The sequence below is a fragment of the Saccopteryx leptura genome, chromosome 8 (genome assembly GCF_036850995.1).
Source record: "Saccopteryx leptura isolate mSacLep1 chromosome 8, mSacLep1_pri_phased_curated, whole genome shotgun sequence".
NCBI lineage: Eukaryota > Metazoa > Chordata > Mammalia > Chiroptera > Emballonuridae > Saccopteryx > Saccopteryx leptura.
The window spans coordinates 58,029,466-58,045,106 of record NC_089510.1 but is presented as its reverse complement, the minus strand read 5'-3'; the positions used below and the strand labels follow the sequence as shown (position 1 = coordinate 58,045,106).

Below are 15,641 nucleotides of genomic sequence, written 5' to 3'. Positions count from 1 at the left end.
TCAAGTTTACCAGAGTAGAAGAAATCATAAGTTGGTTAGAATAAAAACCTTACGTGAAAAAAACGTGAAACCATAGAACCTAACAAGTAAAATTTCATTCTGTGTCACCTCTAGAGTAAAGTGAAATTTCAAATTTACAATTGAATGTAGCACTCATAAATGCTAAACAAGTAAAAATCAAGTCACCAATTAACTAATGGTTTCTTTTCCAATTATTTTTAACTATCTCATGTCACATGTAATTTCAGTATGCCTTTGTAATACATAAAAATTCCTCTCCCTTCAAATAAGGTTCAAATAAACAAATATATAAAACCAATACTAACAAATTTAAAGGTTTTTACTTAAATTACTTCAAGGTTACATTTTAACTCATGTCATTTCTAACTTTTCTATATTATCGCCTTTGCCCATAAGGTGATATTTCTTAAAAGGCATCCTTTTCTACAGTACTCAGAATAGTACTGTGAAATGGTAGAATTATTCTTGAAGCCTTTTAAACATAAAACTAATAAACAGGAACTTCACACATGTGAATATTTATGGACTTCAGTGCTTTCCCAAGACAAACAGTTAAGGACTAAAACCAGAGATTCATTGAAGCTTTTTTACTTAATTACTTAATAAAAAACATACCTTAAATTTTTTCTGGTAAACCAACTGATTGTTCTGTATTGAAAACCAGCGTCTAAATAAATACAAAATAGATTAAGTTTTCACAAACACAATTTATTTCAGTTGTTCTTAGGAGCAAAATATTTGGGAAAGCACTAGAAAATCAGTTTATGGTAATTCTGCTTTGAGAAGTACATTGTTTGTTTTGCTTTATATAAACTGATGCCAATGACATAACTACTAAAAGTATAGAACAATTTTAAACAATTTTAAAACCACAGATTAGAAAAGTAAAATTACTATATTTTTATTCATTTTAAGTTAGAAATTTAAATCCTAACAAAAGCTGTTATTTTTTATGCTATCACCAAATAATAATTATTCAAAGTAAAAATTTATCTCACCCAAAATCTTTCTCCTAAAACAATTGCTTTTTTATAAAGTAAAATAAATTTATATTGTAAATAAGACTATCCTTTTGTATACAATAAAACATTGTAATAAATGGTGCTTTGTTTTCAACCCTTCTGCAGCTAATTTAGCAAGCATTTGATTTGTTAAGCAAAACAGAAAATTAAATCATCATTTTACAACTGCTATCAAACAAGAAACAATTGCCAATTTACTTGGTCTTACTCTCAGATAATCATATAAGCAGAATAATCAGTTATTAGAAATGCTTCATCCAACTATTTATATTGTTCTGCTCATTATAGTAAATTATTAAGTAAACAATTTACTTGCAATATTTAGAAGAAAAAGCTAAGCTACTTATGACATATTTACTAATTCTATTAAAACAGTAAAAGGACCTAAGATTTACAAAAAAAAAAAAATTTCACAGCCAAAAGCCATTCATAAAAGGAAGCAAAAATTCTCATCAAGCATGAAAGGTAAAACAATATCTAAGTCATTATTTTTAAATTAGTTTCACGTGAGATGATTTCTATTGTAAACATTAGTTATTAATCTATTAGCAGATAGAGATTCTACCTTTTCATTGTTACTAATAAAAAGCACTAGAAATTGTATTTAGACATATTTAGAATTTCTATTTTTAATATTAATTCTCCAAAGCTGAGGAAATGATTAGCTGTTTTTCTATTTTTAAGCTAGACAGATTGTTAGGTTTCCTTGCTACTTAAAAAGGTATCATCTTTACCATTAAAATAGAGATTTGTTAAATAGAGACTTATTTTTATCTCAGTAAAACCAAGTGGATTGCCTCTAAATGCAAAACCATCAAGAGGCAGGCTAGAAAAGGAAGAACTTCTGGGTTTCGCTGCTTTGGGACACATAGTGGTTAGAGATGTTAAAGGAATACCTACAAACAAAATTGTGCAGCCCTGCCACATGGGATGACATGCAATGGAAACAATCTCTGATAGTGATTAAAGTGTAGTTTTAAAAACGATTTGAGGTAGGATGAACAATATTAATAAAAATTCTTATGTTTTATAGTAATCATTTATATAACTTGATGAAAATCTATAATGAGTTTTACTACACAATAGAAGAACACCTAAACAACTAGGTATGTTTTTCATGCTTCTGAGATCTTCAAAAAATAAATTTATTTTGACCTGCTACATTTTTGAATCATAACCTCTAAAAGTAATATTAGATAAAAACTTGTTTTTAGTCAGAAATCATTCCTCTGATTATTAACTTTATAGATCGTATATATTTCTGAAATCTTGTTTCCTGTGACTTTCTCATATCAATTTTTGTGCACTCAGGAAAGATACTATAAATTCATTTTAATTTGGCAATTCCTCCTAAGGAAAAAAACCATGATGTATCCTATGTAGAAAAAATTTTTTCAATTATGAAATCTGTATATCTTATGACACTATCTCCCCTCCTCTGCCATTAAAAAGAAGAAAAAATACCTAACTATACTCATTTACACTGATCAGGACTTTAATCAGGTAAGTAAAGTGGAATATAATTTTAATTGCTCCTATAGAATAATCCTAGTTATTAACATTTTCATTAAAAGGAAAAATGGGACAGTACAGATATTCTTATGGAATACAGAAAAATACTTAGTATTTTAAACTCATATTACTTGCAATTTGAAGATATATTTAAAAAGTCATTAAATGAAAAAGACAAATTTTGGAAAGCACTGTACTGGCAACCACACTAGTCTCCAAGATTCAGAACTGTCACAAAGCCAAAATTTAAGACAATGTTTTAAAAAGAAAAATATCTTGGTTCTTAAGAAAAATAAGACAGTATTTTATCTCTCTCTCAAACTGAAGTAACTCAATATAATAAAGATTTGAGACCAAAATATTATATTAATAAACAATTTATTATTATTAAATTGCAAATACCAATGACAGCTTTCCAGATGACAAAATTAGGGGAGAGGGAAATATATTTGTAAAAAAATAAATCACTAGTCCCAGAACTGTCCTTGAAATCAAGAACATGGGTAAAAGTCAAACTTCCAAACTGGAAAAAGCTTTTTCACTAAACTTATACAGACAATGGGTTCATGCACATACTCATAAGCGCCTAATAGGCAAACATTTAACAAAATTAAAAGCTGAACATTTATGCTCCTTTATTTCAAATTCAATTTTATTTTCACAAGGAAAAATAATAATAAAAGAAACAAACAATCTAGAAAATGGCAATCTTTCCTTTCAACATAACAATATGGCTATTACTAAAGGGACTAATTCCTAGTTACTGTTTAAATTTTTGAAAAGCCTTTAATAGCTTATTTCCATTAAAAATATATAAAGGTATCATATTACTCAATATATAATCTTCTTTGAATAGCTATCAACATATCAAATGTTCTTTTCCAGATTAAAAGAAATTGAGGAGACAGCAATGAAAATCATAATTCCATTCCTCAAGATGTTTACATTTTCTTCCCAATTTAAAACATAAGAGATTTTATATCCATTGCAAGTAATCCAAATGAAATGCAGGTTAATTATGAGCTTTCTCGTGCCAAAGAGAAAATTGAAGTAAGGTAGGGGTGAGGGGAAGAAAACCATTTGGTACCTGGTATGATCGGGCTTTTTCCTGTCATGTGAAAAAATGGGGCAGGATTAAAACATAAGGGAAAGGTGGTAAAAGAATGAAAACGCAAATGTGCAAAATAAGCAAAGGACTAGCATGATATGAAAATAAAGCAAGAATTAAAGAAACAAGCTTAAGCTTATAACCTAACAAAATAATTGAAAATATCTGTTATATTTCACATATTATATATATATGCACTTGTACAATTAATTTCAACTCTTAAGAATCTGAAACATTAATATTTCAGAAATATTCAAAAATTTTATTCAAGTATTATGGTATAAAAAGTTCTAGTAGGATTTAGCATACTTAGGTATACCTCCACTATTATTTCCTGCTTCTATCGTCATAGCTATTAAATATAGATATTACCGTTCTTCATCTTAATCTGTTTCTTAGATATAACTATAGCTATATCTATAGAAACCTGAAACACACAAAAACTTCTCATAAGGAAAGTGGGATCACGAAGAATTTCAGTGATTATAAAATATTTTCAGCCAAATAACCTACCCACCAGCTCACCCCCTTTTCATTAAATGTTAGCAGACTCAAAGGCTACATATAAGCTGAGTTCATGTTTAATCTATGTATACACTTATTTTAAAACAAAGACAAAGAAAATAAAATTTTATATCAGTATCAGCAGCATGTAGAATAATTTAAGAAACTGGATAGAACATTTTATGCTTTTAGCTATATTTTCTAGTTTAACAAATAGCATAGCACATAATATTTCAGCTTTATTCATTTTACTAGTTTACTACTAAATAATGTTAATATTTAATTATTTTCACTGTTTATTCATCCATTCCAAATTTATCATGAAAGTAAGAGAGAAATATAGGTACTAATAATCTCATATAGCACTAATTTGACCCTGAAATAAAGCTCCTACACTGAGAAAATGGCCTAATATAAAAAGATTATTTTGACAGATCACACGTTTTCATGAAATATATATATATATTATAGGCATAAAGAAATCTTGAGACACCAAAAACCAAAAATTTGAAACTGACCAGAAACAAGCTCAACACTTCACATGACAAAATATTTCACTCCTTATGCTACTTCAACTACATCAAAATACGATCTCTTCAGTGAAATTTCAGGTTATATAATAATGCTTTCCAAATACACTTAGATTTTATGAAGCACAAGGTCAGGTTTTAAAACTGTCAGGAATTCGTAGTCAAATTCACATTTCTCTCAAAAGGAGGTTTATTTAAAAAGTTGATTCTGAAAATATGTAACTATTCTATAAGACTATAAATAATGGCAAATTTGTCATCAGATGATTGGTACCTATGACAAAAAAAAGTTCTCCTAAAATTAATCCACATTCTTTAAAAAAAAAAAGAAACAGTAGACAGAAAATCTTTTCTGAATAGCTGGATTCCTGAATTTTTTAATAAATGTATTGATTTGAGTGAGAGAGAAGTAGGGCGAGAGAGAGCCAGAAACATCGACCCATTTCTGTATGTGCCCTGAATAAAAAGTAATAGATTACTTTTTATTTCTTTTTCTTTTCATAGTTACTGGCCTATAACCTGAAAAATACTTAAGACTTCTGTTACTTTTGCTTTTGTGAAAAAATTTTATATAATGTTTATATGTTCTATTCCTACAAGTCTGCTTTTTACCAGTTTTCATCAAAATGTTCTTTAAAAGTACATGAAATTAATTTGCTATCCATAATTTTCCTAATAATGCAAATAGACTAGAAAGGTATTTTAAAATAGTTTTAAAGCTCTTTTCTTTATTAGCTAAAGTTGTATTTTGCTTTATTAAAATATGGATTGCTTGGAATTTCCATATCAAGCTTTAAAAAAATGCCTAGTTTTGGGCCTCAAACCAGGTTTTGTCACAAACCAGCTGTGTGACCTTGAATAAGTAAACATCTCTCAGCACCTCCATTTCTTTACTAACAATTAGGGTGCTGAACTACAATCTATGATTTAAATCAATAAGGGTCATCCAGGCCCAGGTCAGTGTCTCAGTGGATAAAGCGTCGGCCTGGTATATAGATATCCTGGATTCAATTCTCGGTCAGAGGAGAATTGACCATCTGTTTCTTCCCCCATCTTTTCTCCCTCTTCCCCTCCTGCAGCCAGCAGCTCAACTGGTTTGAGTGTGGCCCTGGGCACTGAGGATGGCTCTGTTGGTCCAAGCACATTGGCCTCAGGCACTAAAAATAGCTCAGTATTCAAGCATTGGCCCCAGATGGGGTTGCCAGGTGGATCCTGGTCATAGCACATGCAGGAGTCTGCCTCACTATCTTCCCTCCTCTCATTAAAAAAAAAAAAGTGTCATCTACTACATATAGATGGCATCTAATTTATAAAGCAGCCTCATCTCTAAAGGTACTTTTTCACTGTGCCAATGGTAGATAATTTGCCTACAATTGAGAATTTAATAATTATTTCCTACTTGATCTTAGTTACATTTTAATAGCTATGCTAATTGATAGAATTCATGAAACAAATAATAAAAAATAAAAAGGTCCATGCTTAAATCAGAATTTATTTTTTTCTATTGTCCTAAATGGCAATGCAATTTTCTAGTAATACTGTGCTTCATTTTGAAATCTGAGTCATATCTCACTAGAGTGTCTAAAAGAATTTCATTTCATGGATTTAATGTATTTTCACCAAGTCAAATTCGGTGTAGGTAGGTTGTTTTGAAATCTGAAGGTTAAATTTCAACTCGAACACTACCTCATGAAATCAAATTGGGTGAGATATCTTTATTATAAAAATTTGATAATCACATTATTTTTTATTTTAATTTCCTACTCTGGCTATGATAATTTGCCAGGAAAGGCTTATGTTGGTTTTTACAGCTTAAAAAAACAGAGTTTTAATTTTTCATTTTTACTTTATAATAGTTAGTAATATTATTTCTGATCAGACCATCTTAATTGGTTCTTCTATATAATTATTTTTAAAGTTCTACATAACTCAAAGAGGCATAATATCATATGTTATCATTTTTTCCAGTTTATATTAATTCGCAGGTAAAAATATATATTTAAAACACACCATGTACCATTTAAACATTTGGTAATACCAAATCGTAGTGACATGCTCAAATTTGAAAATATCAGTGAATGTTTTTACTATATAACCTCATCACCAAGAAATCAAAATAAAGTACACCAGGAATCCATTTTTCAATATATTGAATATTAAAGCATGATCATTTCCATTTAAACAAAAATGTATACTAAACTTACCAGGAAAATTATACTTATTTTACTTATTTCCACTTTTTAAAAAGAAAATTTTCTCTATCATTAAGTGAACTCATATGCCATTCAAGCAGAAAATAATATATACTCAACCAATAATATAATAGGAAATCAATTAACTAGAACCCAATACTACTCTCAATTATTACAAAATTGTTCTGACTTTTCTTTTTTATAAAAAAGACAGGCACCGATGATCCTGAGATAGCTCAATCTTCTTTTAATGCTTTAATGTCTAAAGTGATTTCATTTTATTAATACATGGAAAATATGATAAAATGTTTCATAAATGCATTTAACAGAATTTACTAAATTAATATTTTATAAAAACCAATTTAGCAAAAAAACTTCAGAGCTTTTGGTAGCTATCAAGTTTAGAATAAAGCAGCAGCAGCTGCAACACATAATAAACGTAAGAACAATCCCATTTTCTAAAATTCCTGGTTAATTAAAATTGTTGCAAAGATCAGAATCACCTGGTTTAAAATTTATGAATAAACACTAAGTAAAATTGTAAACAAACATCACATAAGGCAGGAACTCAAGGGAAAGTTCACCTGGTTTATTTACCCATGATATTCAACATATCATTTTGTAATCAAATCTATTTCCTAATACACATAAAAACTAGCTCACATTAAAAATTTACTTACAGTATAGACCAATGACTATAAAAATTCTCATTGCTTCCTGGTTTAAACTTTGCTTAAATTTTATCATTTCTAATTAGTGTTGTCATTTTTCACTTGCTAGGGTCCCCTTTCCTAGAAGGGCATCTTATCTTCAATGAACTGGGTTCAGAAAAATTACTATGGGCTGTGAAGTTAGAGAATTATGAAGAGTTGCCAAATCACAGGAAAAGTCAGAAAACTTAGAATATGGAAAGATCAAGACTAGTATTTAAATATATTACCTGTTCCAAGTTTTGAAAGCATTGCTGGCTCGTTTGAACAAATATCCTTCCATAACAATGCCATTTGCAGCATCTACATTATATTCTAACTTGGAATCATCACTGGAGAAATCCTAAACAAAAACAAAACACATAAAAAGGTTCATATGATTTGACTAAGTTCCCTAGACAACAAATTTATCCTGGAGAAACAACTCAAATTGGTAAAAAAAAAAAACACAAAACTTTGCATTACGATAGTTATATCAACAACATTCATAAGAAAGGACACCTAAATGATCAATAATAGAAGAATGCTTCAACATAGTAAAGTATTTCAATTCAGTTGACTATTACGCAATAATGTTATTAAGATGATATAAAAATACAGATGATTATAGTTATATAGAATATATTCTTAACAAAAATATAAATTAGATATACAGTGATTAAAAGCACAAAATAATATGTATACAAAAAGAACAACTCAATATTATACATAGATATATTTAAAATGTTTTCATTTTTTTCTAATATTTTCTAATATTTGGTGATGTGTGTGCTAACAATTTAAAAAAAGAATATGGCCTGACCAGACAGTGGTGCAGTAGATAAATCATCGACCTGGGACACTGAGGACCCAGATTCAAAATGTCAAGGTCACTGTCTTGAGCATGAGCTCATCCGGCTTGAGCGCAGGCTCACCAGCTTGAGTGCAGGGTTGCCGGCTTGAGCATGGGATCAAAGACATAACCCCATGGTCACTGGCTTGAGCCCAAAAGCCACTGGCTTGAAGCCCAAGGTTGTTGGCTTGATGCTCAAAGTCACTGGCTTGAGCAAAGGGTCACTGGCTCAACTGGAGTCCCTTGGTCACAGCACATATGAGAAAGCAATCAATGAACAACTAAAGTGCCACAACAAGTTGAAGCTTCTCATCTCTCTCCCTTCCTACTGTCTGCCCCTGTCTGTCCATATCTCTCTCTCTCTCTCTCTCTCTCTCTCTCTCTCGCTATAAAATATATATTTATGTGAATATTTTTTAAATGGGATTGCCACTATTTTCTAAATATATTACTATCATGGTAATTTTTTAATCTGATAGTATTAAAAAACTCCACTATTGGAGAGCACTGAAGACGTTTTTTTCCTAAAAATTTAGTGTTACAAAGGAAAAGCACAGTTCAAAGCAAGAGTGTCAAACTCATTTTTATGAGGACTATAGATTCATTCACAACCTTCTATCATTCTAATCATTCTAATCTTCAATTGAATGCAATTCAAACTTTCAATTATACTCCAAGAATTCATAAAATTTTAAAATCAGAAATGCATATTTAAAATATTTCCTGATGAAGTTCCAAAGTAATCTGATAAAACTGCAAGACTGCTGCTATTCCCAAATTTAAAACTTTAAAAATCAGTTTCACAACTTTCAAAGTTACTCTTGCCTATGATCAAAATTAGAATATGATCCTATTAGGGAGTAGTAAACTTTCTGTCTTGAGAAAGATTTTGACAAAGGCTAAATGCCAAGACTGCTGGATATGAAGGTCTTGCACAGAAGGGCGGCAAAGTGAGAAATCACCTAAGGGTCTTCCAAATCTGAGAATCTATGTAAGTGAAAAAAGGAAAGAGACTAAGTCAGAATTAAAAATAAAAAAAAACCTCTCCTGACATGCCTCAAAATTTAACTATAAAAAGACATGATAATCCAAAATAATCAAATGAAACAGAATCTGTAAATGAATTGTTACATTTCTTCCTATTTTTTCCTTGGAAAAACATCAGGGAAACTTTAATTCCCTTGCTTAAAATTTATTTGAGGCTATAATTTATTTAATTATGCAGACAGTGTTAAGTCAGCAATAGATATAATTGAATTTGGCAACATTCTAAAGTTTTCATTTGTAACATCAACAGCTTTTTAAAAACCCAGATGCTCCTTAAAACATCATATAAGACTTCAATGAAAATGCAATGCATTAAGGACTCTTCTAATTTCCAACTATATTTCTTAAGATAAATGAAGTCTTCAATTTAAATACTATTAATATTAAATTAATATATTATAGTACTTAAAATGTGACAGATTATATAATTTTATAATGAAAGTAACTAATAATGTTGGGTTATATATTAGAACTTAATATATATATTAGAACTTAAGTATATTGATGAGCTGACAAATTAGAAAGGAATACAGTACTCAAAGGCAAAAGAGTAAGTGAAAACTGAAAGCCAAAGTGGTAAGCAGAGCAAGGGAAGTAGCTTTCACCTTAAAAGCATTGGCCGCATCAGTAGAACGTGTAGCTTTGGTGTGGGACCCAGGAAATAGAAGGCACCACTAAGGCTGGCCCATAAAGGGAACCTAATAGAAGCTTTCCCTTTTCAAATTGCCAACCAAGACCGAAAGGACCATTATTACTACTTTCATTCAAGATTATGCTGAAAGTCCTGGTCAGCAAGATAACAAACAAAAAGCAAAGGATTGGAAAGGAAGAAATGAACTATCATTATCTGAAGATGATGTAACTTTGTACACAGAACACTTAAAGATGTACACAATGAGTGAAGAGACAAATTAGTGTTCAAAAGAGCACAACAAGATTACTGGTTATAAAATCAATACAAAAAAGACAATTTTATTCTATAACAAAAGTAAACTGAAAAATAAATTTTAAGATAATATTTAAAATAACATTTGTAATACAGTTGTATAAGGATAAATTGAACAAAAGCTGTATAAGAAAATTATCAAATGTTATGAAGGACATTAAAGAAAACATATAAGTGGAGAAATATTTCAAACTAATCGATTAGAAGACATTGTAAAATTAAGATACCAACTTTTCCCTAAATTAATTCATAGACCCAATGTAATCCCAGTCAAAACTCATATATGAAAATGCAAAATTTAAGTAATTCACGTTTCAAGAAAAGAAGGTAGGAGGATTTGTTTTGTCAGATATAAGATGTACTATAAAGCTAAAATAATTAAGACAGTATAGTACTGGCAGAATTAAGATAGAAAACCAATGAAGCAAAATAGAGAGCCTGAAAGCCAACCTCGCATGTATGAAAATGTGATGTATAACAAAATAGTAGGAAAAGAACAAGCATTGTAATAACTGATTAGCTACCAAAGTGAGAATAAAAGGAAATTGGATCTCTACCTCACTTCATACACAAAAACCCTATTATAGATGGATTAAAGATTGAAGAATAAAAGCAAACCTATACATACTCAGAAGATTATACAGGAGATATATCTTCATGATCTTGAGTTGGGAAGAATCTATTAAACAAGACATGAAAGGATATTTATACACATACACACACACAACCATAAAAGACTTAATAAAAAAAATACTACATGGATGGGAAGGCTTAGGGCTTAAGGTGGTGGCGGTCTTCTGAGCAAGACTAGATAGGTAAATGTGGTACTTGCCTCCTCCCAAAACCACATAAGAATTACAAATAAACTATGTAACAATCATCATTCAAAACTGCTTGAAATAGAGCTGAACAGAAAAGCCCTACAACTAGGAAATCAAAGAAAAAGCCCCATGAGACTGGTAGGAGGAGCAGAGACACAGAACAAGCTTGTCTCACACTCACATGTGGCAGATAAAAACAGGGAGGGATATCTCCACTGTAGAGATGCCCTCTGAGAAGCAAGGGGTCCCAGTCCCACACCAGGACACCCCAACCCAGGGTTTCAGTGCCAGAAGAGAAGTCCCAATAATTTCTGGCTGTAAAACCCACCAGAGTTTGAGGTAGAGGGAGATGGGGCTGCTGGAGTCCCAGGCAGTTAGTTCCTTTTAAAGGGCCTGCACACAGACTAACTCATACTCACTCTCTCTGAGCTCTAGAGTGGGGGAAAGTAGCTTGAAAGGCACCATACTGGGGGGAACAGAATTGTCTAGATCAAGACAAGAACTGGAAGGGGAGGGGACAGCTTTCTCGCTGGCAGAGGACACTGTTCCTTTGAGGAGCCCCCCTCAACAGAGCCAGCAGGTGGGCACCATATATATCTGAGACTCCGTCAACCTGGCTCACACTGTTCGCCCAGCCCTGGTGATTTCCTGAGGCCCTGCCCACCCAACTTTTGGGACCACCCAACCTGCTTCCAGTGGCTTTTCCAAAAAAATGGTCTGTCTCAGCTCATACTTCAGATTTTCCTAAAATCTCTAAAACAAGCAGCACCTGGCTGCTGCTTCCTCTGTACTTCTTGCTAAGTGGCCCCAGGCCAGGCACCAGCAGCAGCCGATTTTGATTCACAGCTTGGCCTAGCCAGGGCACCTCTAAGCTCAGCACAAGTAGCAACCATTTGCAGATTGCTTTATAGCTCAAGAACACAGGTGGTGGCTGTCCTTGGCCTGTACCTCACAGGAGGCCCCAGAGTCGGTGCACCCAGTGAACAGACACAGACTATGTCAAAGCACCAACACCCAACCACCTCCACAAGTGACACACTCAAGGGGTGGATTCAGCAGGCACCAGAGCCCTGCTGAAGTCCTGCTCTGTAGGGTGGGCCTTTACATAGCTAATCCTCCACCTTGGTCAGAGGTCAGTGGTTGCAGCTAGTCTTTGCAGCTCATCAGCTTGGGGGTATATCCCTTCCACTGACGTGCCAACAGCAATCAAAGCTCAACTACAAGAGTAGGGTGTACACAACCCACACGGGAGTGCACAGCAAGTGCCCAACTTGGGTGATCAGAAATGCTATGCCACTGGATCCTATAGGCCAGTGGTCCCCAACCTTTTTTGAGCCACGGACTGGTTTAATGTCAGAAAATATTTTCACGGACTAGCCTTTAGGGTGGGACGGATAAATGTATCACGTGACCAGACAAGCGTCAAGAGTGAGTCTTAGATGGATATAACAGAGGGAATCTGGTCATTTTTTAAAAATAAAACATCGTTCAGACTTAAATATAAATAAAACGGAAATAATGTAAGTTATTTATTCTTTCTCTGCGGACTGGTACCAAATGGCCCACGGACCGGTACCGGTCCGCAGCCCGGGGGTTGGGGACCACTGCTATAGGCCACCTAATATGGAGTTGTTCCAGCCCTACCTAATACATACAAACAAACATGGGGAATCTGCCAAAACGAGACAAAGAAACACATCCCAAATGAAAGAACAGAACAAAACTAAAAAAAAAAAAAAAAAACTAAACAAAATGGTAACAAGTACATACTAGATGCAAAGTTCAAAACACTGGTGATAGCCTAACAGGTGGTGGCACAGTGGACAGAATGTCAACCTGGAAAGCTGAGGTCTCAGGTTCGAAACCCTGAGGTAACAGGCTTGATCAAGGCTCATCCAGCTTGAGCATGGGATCATCAATGTGACCCCATGGTCACTGGCTTGAGCCCAGAGGTCACGGCTTGAAGCCCAAGGTTGCTGGCTTGAGCAAGGGTTCACTGTCTCGGCTGGAGCCCCCCAGTCAAGGCATGTATGAAAAACAATCAATGAACAACTAAAGTGATGCAACTACAAGTTGATGCTTCTCATTTCCTTCCCTCTCACCAAAAAAAGAAATGAACAACAACAAAAAGCCCACTGGTTATAAGGATGCTCAATGAACTTAGCAAGAACCTCAAAAGTATAGCCTGATCAGGTGGTGGCGCAGTGGACAGAGCATCAGCCTGTAACAGGAAGGACCCAAATTTGAAACCCTGAGGTCTCCAGTTTGAGCGCGGGCTCATCAGCTTGAGCACAGGGTCGCTAGTTTGAACATGGGATCAGACATGACCCCATGGTGGATGGCTTTAGCTCAAAGGTCACTAACTTTAATCCCAAGGTCGCTGGCTTGAGTAAGGGGTCACCAGCTCAGCTGTAGCCCCTGGTCAAGGCACATATGAAAAAGCAATCAATGAACAACTAAGGTGCTGCAACAAAAAACTGATGCTCCTCATCTCTCTCCTTTCCTATCTCTCTGTCCCTCTCTCTCTCTAAAAACAAAACAAAACAAAAACCTCAAAAGTATAAAAAGGACCAGTCAGAAATGAAAGACACATTAACTGAAATGAAGAATAATTTTCAAGGCTTCAACAGTAGAGTAGATGAAGCAAGAATCAAATCAGCGATTCAGAATACAAGGAAGCAAGAAACACCTAATTAGAACATCAAGCATAGTAACATTCACACCTTGGGGGTGCTGAAAGGAGATAAAGACAGCAAAAAATTGAAAAACCTATTTGAAAAAATAATGACAGAAAACTTCCCTAACTTGGTGAAGGAAATAGACATACAAGACCAGGAAGTACAAGAGTCCCAAACAAGATGAACCCAAAGAAGGCTCACACCAAGATATGTAATTAAAATGCCAAAGGTCGCCTGACCTGTGCTGGCGCAGTGGATAAAGCACTGACCTGGAACACAGGTCGCCATTTTAAACCCTGGGCTTGCCTGGTCAAGACACATACAGGAAGCAACTACCAAAAACATGCTTCTTCCCCCTCTTGCACTTTCTCCCTCTCTCTCTCTCTCTCAAAATAAATAAAAAATAATTTTAATTTTAAAAAAGGGAAATTTTACCTTAAAAAATTATTTAAAAAATGCTAAAAGTTAAAAATAAAGAGAGAATCTTAAAAGCAGCATGAGAAAAGCAGTTTCCTACAAAGGAACTCCCATAAGACTGTCAGCTGATTTCTCAAATGAAACTTTGCTGGCCAGAAGAGGTGGCCAAAAATACTCAAAGTGATGAAAATCAAGGACCTGCAACCAAGATTACTCTACCCAGCAAAGCTATCATTTAGAACCGAAGGACAAACAGCTTCCCAGACAAGAAGAAACTAAAGGGGTTCATCACCACAAACTAGTATTATAAGAAGTCTTAAAGGGTCTTCTTTCAGATGAAGAAAAAAGATAAAAAATATGAACAATAAAATGACAATAAATACACACCCACCAACAGTTAAATCTAAAATACAAAATAAATGAACAGCAGAACAGAAAATAGGCTCAGAAATATAGAAAATGTTTTGACAGTTGCCAGATGGGATGGGGGTCGGGTAGTGGGTGAAAAAATGGAAGGGATTAAGAAGTACAAATTGGTTGTTACAGAATAGTCATGGGAATGTAAAGTGCAGCATAGGAAATATAGTCAGTAATATTCTAATAACTATGTATGCTGTCAGTGGATGTGAGATTATCAGAATGATTACTTAGTAAGAATGTAATGTCTAATCACTGGGGTATGCACCTGAAACTAGTATAATAATGTATGTCTGCTGTAATCAAAAATTTAAAATGACTGAAAAAAAACACTATGCGAAAGTCAAAAACACATATACCCCAAAAGGGAGTTTACATTCAAAATACATGAAGAAATTTGATTAACAGTTAGGCAACCTAATGGAAAAATGGGAAAAAGACTTACAGACATTTCACAAAGAAGATATCCAAATGACAAGAGACATACTATAATTTAAGGTACTTAAGCTCATTTGTAACTAAAGCCTAAATTTAAAACCACAATAAGCTATCAATATCTACCCACCATAATAAGCAAAAAAATTAAAAACTCTCACAATACAATGAGATAGCAAGGAGCAATGGGAATTCTAACACAGTTCTGCCTTCTGGGAATGGTATAACAATTTGAAAAATAGTTTAGAATTATGGTAAATACACATAAATTTATTTCTTTAAGTGAAAATTTATTTAAACTTCAATTCTTGAAAATCTAAATAATTATATTAGACATATTTTTTTCTTAATTTTTAATTGACTGGATCTCTTCCCCACACACACCATTTTTTTTTTTTTTACCTGTAATGCAGCCTTGTGTCAGCATTTAAGGGCAGAAAAAAGTAAGT

General features: G+C 33.3%; 1 protein-coding gene across 3 annotated transcripts in view; it reads right to left on the bottom strand.

The window, feature by feature from the left end:
• ACAP2 (ArfGAP with coiled-coil, ankyrin repeat and PH domains 2) overlaps nt 1-15,641 on the bottom strand; it is a 201,396-nt gene that overhangs the window by 37,858 nt on the left and 147,897 nt on the right. For 2 of the 3 annotated variants that reach the window (XM_066347902.1, XM_066347905.1), the window contains exons 10-12: nt 7,830-7,942; nt 3,643-3,663; nt 637-688 (exon numbers count right to left, since the gene is read on the bottom strand). In XM_066347902.1, the coding sequence (XP_066203999.1) occupies nt 637-688; nt 3,643-3,663; nt 7,830-7,942 (186 nt within the window). The remainder of the gene's footprint in view (nt 1-636; nt 689-3,642; nt 3,664-7,829; nt 7,943-15,641) is intronic. The other variant, XM_066347903.1, reaches the window with a different exon arrangement.